The 12335-nt window shown below is 38.3% G+C and overlaps 2 protein-coding genes across 3 annotated transcripts in view; both read left to right on the forward strand.

The window, feature by feature from the left end:
* Positions 1-1489: 1489 nt before the first annotated feature.
* Positions 1490-5114, forward strand: fam110c (family with sequence similarity 110 member C). The gene has a single exon (XM_035678271.1). It carries the CDS (start codon positions 1733-1735, stop codon positions 2783-2785), a length of 1053 nt encoding a protein of 350 aa, XP_035534164.1. The 5' UTR covers positions 1490-1732; the 3' UTR covers positions 2786-5114.
* A 1830-nt stretch (positions 5115-6944) lies between these two features.
* Positions 6945-12335, forward strand: part of fbxo25 (F-box protein 25) — a 14689-nt gene continuing 9298 nt past the window's right edge. For both annotated transcript variants that reach the window (XM_035679043.1, XM_035679044.1), the window contains exons 1-2: positions 6945-7055; positions 7966-8146. In XM_035679043.1, the coding sequence (XP_035534936.1) occupies positions 8019-8146 (128 nt within the window). In that variant the 5' untranslated portion in view covers positions 6945-7055; positions 7966-8018. The remainder of the gene's footprint in view (positions 7056-7965; positions 8147-12335) is intronic.

The following is a 12335-nucleotide window of genomic DNA, read 5'->3' on the forward strand; positions in this document are numbered from 1 at the left end:
TCGGGTGGAAGGACCCTGACTAAAATAGCAACCTCTAGAACCAAAAACAATCAGGGTGTTTCACCCTGATGACTGTACTGAGAGTATATCAAGGGGAGCATTTGATAGCTCTGGGAGAATACTCATGACGTGTGCTTCTCCCATGGCCGCATGTATTAAAGTGGCGTTGTTACCACACCGTTCGACAGTTCTTCAGAGAATTAGCACCCTCTTTGGGAAGAATTTCCACAACAACTGGCCATAGGTTTCACACTCTTCACTGTTAATCTGCCAATCTACAATATAGATCTTATCAGATGGTGATATGGGGGTCCCACAAAGGTTGAGAACCACTGGCCTACAGGAACCACCAGTGAGGATTAAAGGTTTATGCAGTGGAAAATCCTCATCCGGCCTGTTATCACCCACTCATTAGGCAACACTTGGTGGAGAGTGTGTGAAAAGGCTGTGCAGAGCAGAGCGGTGAAGTGGAGCAGAGAGTTTATTTTGGTTGATTATCATCAATCGTGATTCTTTCATTATACACATGTTGCATATCCGTTTGATCAGCTGCTCCTGCTTTCCTTCACAACACCACTATGTTTACAATATTTACACACAAACACGATTAAACCTGTATGTATTCATTATCAATGTTGATTTATTTAATGAACATTTGTGTATTTATTCAGGTTATTTACATGCATGGATGAAAGAACCCCAGTATGGTCCTGTAGTGCGGACCACCAAGGCATTGCAGCGCCAATAAAGGACTTGGAGCTGTTGAATAAAATTCTTTGTTTTATGGTTTCAGTAGATTGATCATGATTAGAAAAACACATTCATTAACTTTCTGCCATTTATTATGTTACTTTAACAAGCATGTGGGCATGTTGGTATCTATCATGGTTTTTGACTTATAACTGCTTGTGCTGTTGCTTTTGGGGAATTGCTAGGTCATAACCTTAAACTGGGATTATCCAAATTAATGAGTGTAACTTTTAGGATGCAATTAGTACTTGTGTTTTTTTGACAAGCCAAAGGGTTGAATGTGTAATCACCCTAAATTGACCTTCCATGTTTTATAGGACTTTTGGACTCAACCAATAAGATAGAGAAAATACTAAACCAAAATCTTGACGTAATGACCCATAAAACTTCTTTCCTCTTTGCGTCTTTAGACTTGCACAATACTCTTTTGATGGCTTTGACAAATAACTGCAATCCCACTGGGAGACATCATACATGCTGCATGATTTAAGGATGAATAGGCTCGGGTAAACATTTATTGCACAACATTCATACTGTAATGAGTGCCAATCCTATTTGATGAGTCAGTGTCTGGTAAATGAGTCGATAAAAAGATAGCGAAGAGTACTTTGTAAAGACAGAAACCAGTTTTCTTGGTAGGGGATAATGTAAGATTTTGGTCCTGTGTTGAGCAACAAGGCCCACATTTCCACCAGGACAAGAGAGAAAAAAAAAATCTGCAGCAGTGTCAGCTTTCACGGTTCTCACTTGTGATAGTATCAGGTGTACTTTGAACAAGCTTGTGTTTGGTTAAAACTAGCCTTGCGTAGAATGGGTGGGGTAATGTGTTTGAACAGACAAGGTGAAGTCTCCTGTTGTAATACGTGCTCAGGCAAAGAACGGGCATGAATGGAATCTTTTACCTCTAACACTGGAGAGAGCGCACACTAAAGGATTACTCACTCTTTGGAAATAACTGATTTGAATCTTCATTAAAACCGCAATGGAGGCAACTAGTGACACCACAAAAATCCTCGAGAAGGGTCCTGAATACCTTAGAAAACAAATGGAACTGGAGAGTGAGGCGAAAGGACGCATGAGCGCCGTGGAAAGGCTCGCTGCAAGCAAAACTAAATATGTCAAAAGCCAACAGGTGGCCAACTCAATTCAGGAGCCAGTGATCAGTCTTGGATCAGCCTCTGTGAGCAGCACCGGGTCTTCTAACCGGAGCTCGAACCGTGGTGGGAATCTTGCCATAGGGAGTAACTCAACAGAGCGTACATGTGGTGCACAAAGTTGCTCACCAGGGCAGGTGCGTAGGTCCAGCTCCAAAAAACGACCAGACTCCCTCCTGCTTTACAGACAGAAATGCGAGTTACTGAGAGGGACAGCAAATGACCGGAAACACCACATAACACGTAAGTTGCTGCTCAGCTCTGTGCAAAAAAATATTCCGTTACCTGAGGCGGCAGATAAGGAGTGTGAGTCTGAGGGCAGTAAGGAAAAAATTACCACACCTGAGGAAACAGCAGAGGAATGTAGCTCATGTATAGTTACTGCTCAATCAGAGAGGAGGAGGAATGGAGTAGCAGAACAACACAACGCAGGAGATACTGCTCCTGGGACAAAGGTGACAGCTGGTGTGGCTAATAAATCTGCTGGTCTCTTGACGGTTCCTGAGTTTGAAAGGTCTGGCAAAGGGGTCAGTCGTTCTCACTCTGACATCAGCTCCAGGTACTCCAAAAACTTTACAGACTTTGATGCTTTTTTCAAGTATTGCGGACTGGGCGGTGAGGTCATTGAGTCTTTGGGGAAGGAGAACTTCTCGGCGCGCTCAGATGAGATTGCAATAAACCTCCGGAGTGTCAGCATTTCGACATCGGACGATGGCTTCTCCAGGAGAAGCAGTGAAAGCGACGGGCTACTGGAGGACGAGTTACATGAAAAGATACGTCAGGGGACGTCAGTTATTGAGCGCAATGCAAGGATTATCAAATGGCTGTACAGCTGCAAAAATGCCATAGACACTGGACAAAAATTAAGAGACCTTGGATGAGCCACATTTTTTTTTACTCTACAGAGGCCAAATGCTTAACTTAGACTGTTGCATTGATGATACATTTTATCCATTTATCACATTTTATTGCAGAAAATACATCAAAACACTGTGTGTGTGTGTTTATGTGTCAAAGTTATTATTATTAATTAAAACTAAAGACTAAAACTAGGTGTTAAAAAAACATTTGAATTAACTGAAATAATGAAAATAAAAACAAGAATGATATGATACTTACTAACTGAAGTGGCTGAAAATTTTTAAAAAGTATACAAGAAATTTGTTTTTGTCAATTTGTTCAAATTCGTCAACACAACAAGCATGATGTTTGTCTGTTTCATATGTTTATTGAGACTGGGATGTCTACATGACTGTGAGTCAATGTAATACCTATTCTGAACTTCTTAAATCTGGTCCCTTAAATCTGGTCAAAAACTATTTAATACCCCCATATTATAACAAAAAAACTAAAACTAACACTGAAATTAATTTAAAAATAAAACTACACTAAAACTAACTGAAACTAAACCAAAAATGTAAAACAAACATAAAAACTCTCCTATGTTTCTTTTAGTTTCTGTGAATACTTTATCTTACTTCTGAGAAAAAGCATGTTTGCTTCTGTTCAAACTTGCATGAAACTGTTCTCTGTCACGTTTGAGGCCACAGAAAAGCCCCACACACTTAGAAACACGATGTTGACTGTCTTGAAAATGTGTACTTACTTAGTGCTTAGTTTTAATTTTATCAAACTTTGCATTCTACACAGATTTATCACACAGATACTCATTTGGAAAATATTGTGTTAAAGGTCAAAACTATATGCATTTGAAGACACACAAATCCAGAAGAGTAAATAGATTCGAATTTTAGCTTCAGTGATATTCATCAAAAATGAGCCACTGACCAAAACAACCTCAACTGAAGAACTAATTTCAAACACATTAAGTTCAATTAATAGTACTTTAAAAAAAAAAAACAACTTTATACTTTTGCTTAAAAACCTCAGTACCACTTTCTAATAAGTCATCAGTAATAATCAACTAATGAATTTATGAATTTACATATGGTAAATAAATCCTTTATTCATGCTCTAAAAGTCAGTTAAAAAACATGAATACGAACATATTTTTAGTTGCCAGATTGTGAAACTTTTTCCTTTGGCTGGGTTTTTTTTGCAAATACTGTAGTAACAAATGTTCTTAGTCCATTAATAATAAGTTGTTAATAAATTGATTTTGGTCCAGATCCACTGCAAGTTAAGTGTCCATCCTTAAAAGGCAATTTTCACAATCTGGCCACCCAAAAAATCTATAAAAATATCTATAATTTTATCTATAAAATATTAGTAAATTATATATTATCCATTAAAATACAGTTACAACTGACATTTATAAAAGTTACTATGAATAGAAAGTGGTCCCAGTAAATTCTAGACAAAGGCTTTTAGCTCATACGATGGTCCACAGCAGGACCTTCAGACCACCACAAGCATGAAATTGCCCTTAAATCATAATTTATGTGACCTGCCTCTTAAATTCACAATCCAGTGAGTGTACTCCCTGACTTCTCTATGTAAAAGATGTACATACGATCACACACACACACACACATACCGCAGTTAGTATCTTCTTCTTTACTTGTTATTGCGGTTAAGTTTTTCTTAATAAACCTGGTAAAATCATTTCATTTAAAACTGCAGCCACACTAGAAACTTGTAGGATGTGGTTACTGTGTGGTTACTTTCCAACCAAATAATCAGTAGGTCCGTGAGTCCTGTGTGAGAGGAATGTACCTAATAATCTGATAGGCTTAAATCCAGTGACCCGTTGTAACTGTATCTCCACTTTCCTCCCAAATCCCTGTCTGCTTTGTCTATTCACCACTTTCTCTCTCTTTCTGTCCAACTTTCTGTGCTGATCAAAGCTCAGAAGCTGTAACACGAGTGGGGGAAAAAAAAGGACAGACTATTGTTAACTCCCTGTGTTAAACAAATTCCATCATTCACTCTGTTTCGTTCTCATGCAGAAGCAAAACAATATTTGTGTACAGTGTATGCGAGTATACACGTCGCTCTGCTGCTGTCAACACACCTTCCGCTTCTCCAGAATTCACATCAAAGCAAGTCATGTCTTGCTCTTTCCACTTGTTTGTTGCCGGGAAGTTAGACGTTGTATCGTATTTTTTTTTTAGGATTTGTATTGTATAAAAGTGTTGCAATGTTCTCTATGCTGAAATATGAACTACTATTACCAAAACCAGGTTCAATCTGGGTTTGCTGCTGCCTGTGTAACATTGTTTTGTACTGAATTACTGTAAATTCTGTGAAACTTATACACAAATAAAGCTGTTAGTTATTTTACTTACAAATACATTTTGTCAAAGTTATTTGCATATGTAATCTTATATTGAGGCCAGGCGAAAGATAACAGATTTACCCTGATTGTGAATCAACAGGGTCGAAATGTTTCCTTTTTTTAATCAAGTAAAGTTTTGGTTTAATGTAGGGTGTGGGTTCTGTATAGATATAACTCTATTGTTTCAATAAATAGTATATATTTATATCAATAAGGCCTCCAGTAGACATCTGGAGTACATTATACTGCTGCTTGTAGTTTGGACTTACTGCATGAGGCCTAAAGGGGGCAGTATCTATCAACAAAATTCAAGCTAATTACAGTGTTAAAGAACTCTTATGTTATCAGACTGTACTAAACCTCTGACTTCACTGTGATCACATATACTAACAATGCCCAGAGGACCAATAACCACACATAAACCAGTCTGGATGGATACTTGATATGTAACGCTATTTTTAGACTCTGGGGAAGACAAAGCAACAGGTTTTCCATTAGTGTTTCACCTACAAAGCATAATATGTAATGGCACGAATAAATACCAGAGCTGCAGACATGATATTATTTACTGTAAGTGGTCTTAACTTCCTTGAGACTTGAATCCCTAAAGACTCGACTTGAGACCTGAAAGCAGAAGTTTTGACCTGTTAAAACACAGGAACCATTTAATAATAATAAAAAAAGAAATTGTTAGGCAGGCCGTACCAGGGAGTATTCACGGGGTGGGAGGGTGGCATGAAGATTTTAAGGGGGGGTATCAATATATGCTGATTTAATTGCAGTCACGAGTATCATTATTTGCTTATTTTACTAAAACTGTTTTATTTCAGATCTTAAAGGCTTTTTCACAAATATATATCTTTTTTCATCCTATCACTCAGTCTAACATGTGGCCATATCACATCATTACATCATATGTATTAATTTCTGTTTATAACATGTTCTTTTAAAGATGAATCATTTCACACCAAACTCGGGTGGCCAGGTGTCTTCTAAGTCAGCCCTGTAGATCTGCCCCTGGGCCTCACATGGCCATTAACCCTGAAAATGTAAAGATGTCAGATGTCTACAAATAATTAAAGATGCACAGAATACTGTTGTTTTTACACAAAAAGTTCAATAATCTCATTTTAAAACAATACCTATGCAATAAGAATACTTTGGTCTCAGCTTTATAAAATACACTATTAAAATGAGTCATTTTAACATTCAGACACCTGTAATAACAACATTATGACTTGCATTTTACATATGAAGACCTTTGACTTGACTTACTCTAAAGGACCTGTGACTTAAATAAATACTCACTCTAAAAGGCTTTAGACTTTACTTAGACATCCCCAAAAGACTGGTAAAAACAAGTGGTAAAAACAATTAAACAGCAACAAGTTAACCCTAATTCCCCCAGTAAAGCTGCACAATGCTACTATAAGCCGACCAGAGCACGACGTCCTGATAACAACAGCACAGTGACCTCTAAAATCACCACAAACTATGCTGCACATAAAATAACAGAGCACTTTAAAACCTCTGATTACACCTATTTTTTTTTTTTTAATAAATGTTCACATCATCACTCACACAGCTGCCCAGTGGTTCCCATCCTCCATCACAAAATCAAAACACAAGTACATGTGCGCAGTCTCTGTCACGTGTATAAGAAAGCCCCAACAAAAACAGAAGGGATAAAAAAAAAATAGAAGAACATGATTGACAGCCGCGGGCAGCCAATCAGCGGCGCGCTTCTGGGTAGCAACAAGATAAATACCGAGGGCTCGACCAATCAGAGAGCAGCGAGGGGGCGTGGACCAATTCCAGGCTCCGCACTGTGTGTTTACTTCCGTCAATATTTCCAGCACGGCAGGCAGCAGAGTCACAGAAACGGGACAGACACAACAAAGGAGTCGTTTAAGGTTTGTTTACGTGTTTTGCAGAAATTCTCTAAACTATATTGTGTAATAATTGAGATTCTGTGTGTGTTTCTGTCGTGGTTATGTGCGTTGAACCGACTGACAGCTTGTCTCATCTTTATTTTTTTTATATATATAAACGTTAAAACGAGTTGGACAGCTACAATGGTGTTATTATTTCAAATGCTCAAGGTAAATGCGTCACAGTCAGTTGTCAGGTGTGTTATTAAAGCAATTATATAGTCTCATTTGGGCCATTTTGTTTCTCCGTGTTTACCGGTAATATGAGGCTTTATACGGACAGCGTTTATCAATCTAATGGCCCTTTTTGTTTATTTGGCAGTTTTGGTACACACAATAAGGTGATATAAACATGCAGGCTGCAGATTTTATCTATGGAGGCAAAGAAACGCCATTTTAATTTTAATTTAGCAATAAATTGTTGGATTTTAAATCTGAAATGTTTTGAAAATCTGAATTTATTTATGAGGTTGCAGTTTTTCTCTTTGAAGGTCATTTCAGCTGGTGCAAATTCAAAAACGTGCCCACACATTTGAATAAATGTGTCCCAGGTGTCCATTTGCTCTTTTAAACTTTTCTTTCAGAGGTCTGATCTAATCGATAGTCCTCATCAGCTCTGATGTTCCTCTTTCATCTTGATGTCTGAATGTCCCTGATCACAACAGATTTTTGGCTTGACTTGAATCAAGTTTGTCAAATTCATTTAAGCAACCTGAATATATTGTATCTGTATTTTTGAACCCTAAATATGTGACTAAAGTTTCAACATTAAGTATCAAATTGTGACTCCATTTTTAAATGAGTTACTCAGTTGTTTATTACGTCCCATTGCTTCCATAGTCCGATAAATAATAATAATAATAATAAACCCTGCATCTTGTTTCCCCTCCAGGTGTTTGCAGTAGCAGTGACCCTCTTCCCTCACAGTCCTCAGCCCCAGCTAAAATGCCTTTCTTGGGCAAGGACTGGAGGTCGCCAGGATGGAGCTGGACCAAGACAGAGCACGGCTGGAAGAGGATTCTCTTCTATGGACACGAGTTGGAAGATAACAACAGAGAGATAGACTTAAAAGAGTAAGATAACCTTTGTCGTCTGTAAGTGCCATTGAATTTTCTGTGTCAAACTTCATATGGTTAATGAGTGTGGGGCTGGACGAACACTGAATCTAAACATTTATTGTGATATTTAGCGGTATTATATCTTGATGATCATAATGCTGTCTACAGTAATGATTCAGACTAAAATCTAATTAAAAACTAATTAAATTAGTTTAATTAAGAACACAGCTCATTACATTGAACTCCTATCTGATTACAGTATTTTACAATTGAAACATGTTAATAACATTATGATATTGATTTCAGCCACATTGTTCAGCCCTCTGCTTTGCAGCAGTATAAAGCTCCCCTATACTTATAATACAATAAAAATAAGCGTGTTATATTCAAAGCCCAGCAATAAATGTACTCAAAGTAGCTTCAACATTTGCCTATTCTACAGTAATATTATATATACTGAAATACGCATCAGAATTAGAGGTTCCCTCAGAATCTTTCTCCAGTGAACCAGTATAGCCAAGAGTAGATTAGATCGTATTATCTTAGTTTAAAAGTGAGCTCTAATGATTGACTGCAGCTTAACTGACTGCCAATGGCTCACTTTGAGTGCCGACTCGGTTTTCAGACACCTTCCAACTTCCACAAAATACCTCAAAAGTATTTTGAGAGGATTTTTCCCATAATTAAACAGAGGACGGCAGAGATCTGTCAGGAGGTGAATGGGAGATGGGTTATGACAGTATGTTTTGATTACGCTGTCTTAAACTCTTAGACTACCAAGACTGACTAGAAATGATCTGATCTGTGTATATTTTAGTTGTTTATGGACGGCTCACAGTATGTGCTAATGCCTGACTGCAAATTAAATCCTAGAATTGAATTTGAACAAGCACAAACTGAACCAGTGACCTTTAGTGGAAATGCTTGATACCTCCGGGGAGAGGGAAGAAGTGGCAGGGATAATAACAGTGGTAAACTTCTTGACCATATTGCACCGATAAGGGCCATAGCTACTCAGCGCCAGAAAGGAAGAAAAAAACCATCAGCCCACTCTTATCAAGGCCATAGCGGAGAGTATTTGATGAGGTGATTTGCATCCCACAATTACAGCCTGTTGTTGCCAAAGGGGCGTCATGGCAACAGACAGACATAGTTGAGTATAGGGTTGGGTTTAGTTGTCGAGAGGGCAATTTTACAGGAGACCAACTTGTCGGTTTATCCTGTTAAAGAAAAGAGAAACATTCACAAATAATTGTGTTCACAATATCACAGAGGAGGATGTTTTAGAGCTGAAGTATTGAGGTCGGGTGTTTTTTGTGTGTGTGAACTGAGTTGACTTCAGAGTATCCCCTCAAAGCAATAACACACATTCTTGTTGTTTATGAGCACTCGTCATGCAACCTGGTTGTAATATCTAAACGGTTAATAACACTGAACTAACCTGCAAAGGCCTATGTTCTTCACTAAAAACTCATTGGGTAATTTTTCATGTTTTGGCTACATGATTGGCTGACTGACTGTGTGAATTACAGTGTGATAGAATGTTTTTAATACAGTATAAGACGTTTTAGTCATGGAAAAGCCTCTGGAAAAAGGATTAGACCTAATGTCTCACTTCCTAATTTACTTATTATCTTTAATGAACACAGTGCTCAGCAGTTGTTCCATTACTCCAGAGAAAGGAGAGTGTACTACCTTACAAACTACACAAGTCAAAGCACAGTGAAGTGAGCCTTTAGATAAAAACTATAACCACAATAATAATAATAGTTTGTGTGTATAAAGCATGTTTTCAGATGCCCTGAAATCCTGTAATCCTCCAATATTGGACTTCTTGTACAGTATATGTACAAGAAAGAAAAGAAAAGTCGTTTGGATAGTACAACTTGTAAATCCTGTTAAAGGTTTTTTTGCTTGAAATTGTGCATATTGAATGTCTTTCTGACAGGAGCACACTAGAATAGTTCAAACAATATCTGTCATATGCTTTTATAATAATGTCCCTCCCAAAGGCGTTTTGTGGGTTGAAAGACTTTAATGACTGCTTGTTGAAAGCGGCTGAACTGAAAACAAATTTGGCTATTTCAGTCTTTCTGGTCTGTAGCACATATGCCCTTGTGGGCAGCCTGGATTGCCTCCCAGCAGGATAGCCTACCTTGTTATCTGCAGGAAACATGTACTCTTGACGCAAGACAACAGGCAATGAGTGGTCGCATAAAGTGAGAGAAAAAGAGTTTTTTTCAGTTTGTTTAAACTGCACATGGATTAGCTTTTCTAAACTTAGCACTCCTCTGTGCTTCTTGCATTGATTGCATTGCAAAATAAAATGGACCTTTCTGACTTCATGTGGGTAAAAGGTCTAAGCCTAGAATGTGAAATATTTCAAGCATCAAAACCAGTTAATAACACAGCAAACTATTCAGTGAGCTCTGTCCAGCCTCTTCCCCAATTAAGAACAATTGGTTAGAGCCAAACTTTAACACACACATGTTGATTGGACTTCCATAAAAACACATAAGCAGGAGTTATAACCAAATATGGCATTTTTTTTTTTACTGTAAGGGCCTGCGTGCTGCAAGGTACATGGTTGAATTTACTGTCATTCTCTCTATGTTCATTATTTTAGCATTCAGCGCTATGTTTTACGTAATAAGAACAATTACAATTTAAGAAAAACACATAAAACACCCACAAAAACAGTAAAGTACAATTAGTTTTAAGTGCAATGAATGAGCAGTGCAAGGTAAAAAGTTCTAAGTAAGAATATACATAAAAGAAATGCTAATAATACCTACAATAAAAAACTGGTGGTACATGTAGTATTTCAGTAGAATCGGTTCATGATAACCCTTCACATAAACAGTGGAGGGGACACTGGTGTCCTGCTGGTGCTGATAGGGTTAAGGGTGCCAGTTGGCGACATCTCCCACTCGTCAGCTTCGCCCCTTTTTGTTAATCAACCAACCAACAAAACCTCACAGTGTCACATTAGCTTGTCAGCAGTCTTCTCATGAAAAGGCCAAGGACACGACATCGGACAATAACTGATGACATCATGTTCAATTTGGCCACTTTCCAAATGCAGCCTCACTCAGAAAGGCCAGTGACTTCATGCGATGGGGTTACATTAAGCAGACCAGCACATGTAGGCCAGAAAGAAAGAGGAGCATTATGATGGCCACTGGCATGGTACACCGTGTTACAGAAATAGTTAAGATCATCATGTATCTTTAACGTCAAACGAGCCCCTCTCACTTATTATCTGGCATGCACTCAAGTGCTAGATAGGTGCTGGAAAGTTGAGTGTCAGCAGAGTATTTGAGCCTCAATTCACTGTCCATCTCTGTGACAGTCCATTTATCTGACACTGTCTGTGCTTCTTTCTTGTTTAGTCATCTTGCACTTGACACAGCACGTACCATATGCTACTTGAATGCATGTATCTACAGTGAGTAAGTTTAACAGCTAAATGTCAGCCACATACTGTTTTTCTTCCTTGTTCATGTTCACCTTCACGCCCCCTTTGGCTCATGTATTTCAGGATATAGTTTAAATATCCACAAATCCCTTTGAACGTTCTTGCGCCTGTGTGATGTCTTTTACTGGCTCTGTGGAGGCCGGCGCTCCGCATGCAACCTGTATACAAAAGGCAGGCTATTGCATTCCTCACTTGTAATTCACTGAGACAGATTACTGTGCTTGCATGTGTGTTTGTGTGTATGCATGTGCAATTGGATAAATGGATAGAGACGAGGGATTACAGTAGAGCTCATTCACCCCGAGTCAGTTGACTTTGCAGTCAGACAAGCAAAGCCATGCTTGCACTTACGCTGGAGGAAAAAGTAAATGAGTTTCTTCATCCAAAAAGCACGTGTGTTAAAATCATCCAGACTGTGACTGATATATTCTCCAGCTTACCTCCATATATATACGTGACTTCTGAAAAGTCACGATTAGAAAGTAACCCTTCCACGAGAATAAACACCCTGTTGCATGTGCTCTGTGACCTCTTGAAATGCCTGGTATTTCTTGCAACCAGTCTTTCTCTAAAGCAAAGCCTTATAATCAATCTGTTTTTAAATGAAAGGAAATTTTATGTGAGATCCAGAGACTCTTCCAGTCAACCTCAATGTACCATGGTCCGTCCACTGTCTCTTTAAGAGGGAATGCTGGGCACACAGTTGGTGTAAAAAAAAAAAAAAAA

The sequence above is a fragment of the Morone saxatilis genome, unplaced genomic scaffold (genome assembly GCF_004916995.1).
Source record: "Morone saxatilis isolate NCDOM2014 unplaced genomic scaffold, NCSU_SB_2.0 Contig7, whole genome shotgun sequence".
Classification (NCBI taxonomy): domain Eukaryota; kingdom Metazoa; phylum Chordata; class Actinopteri; family Moronidae; genus Morone; species Morone saxatilis.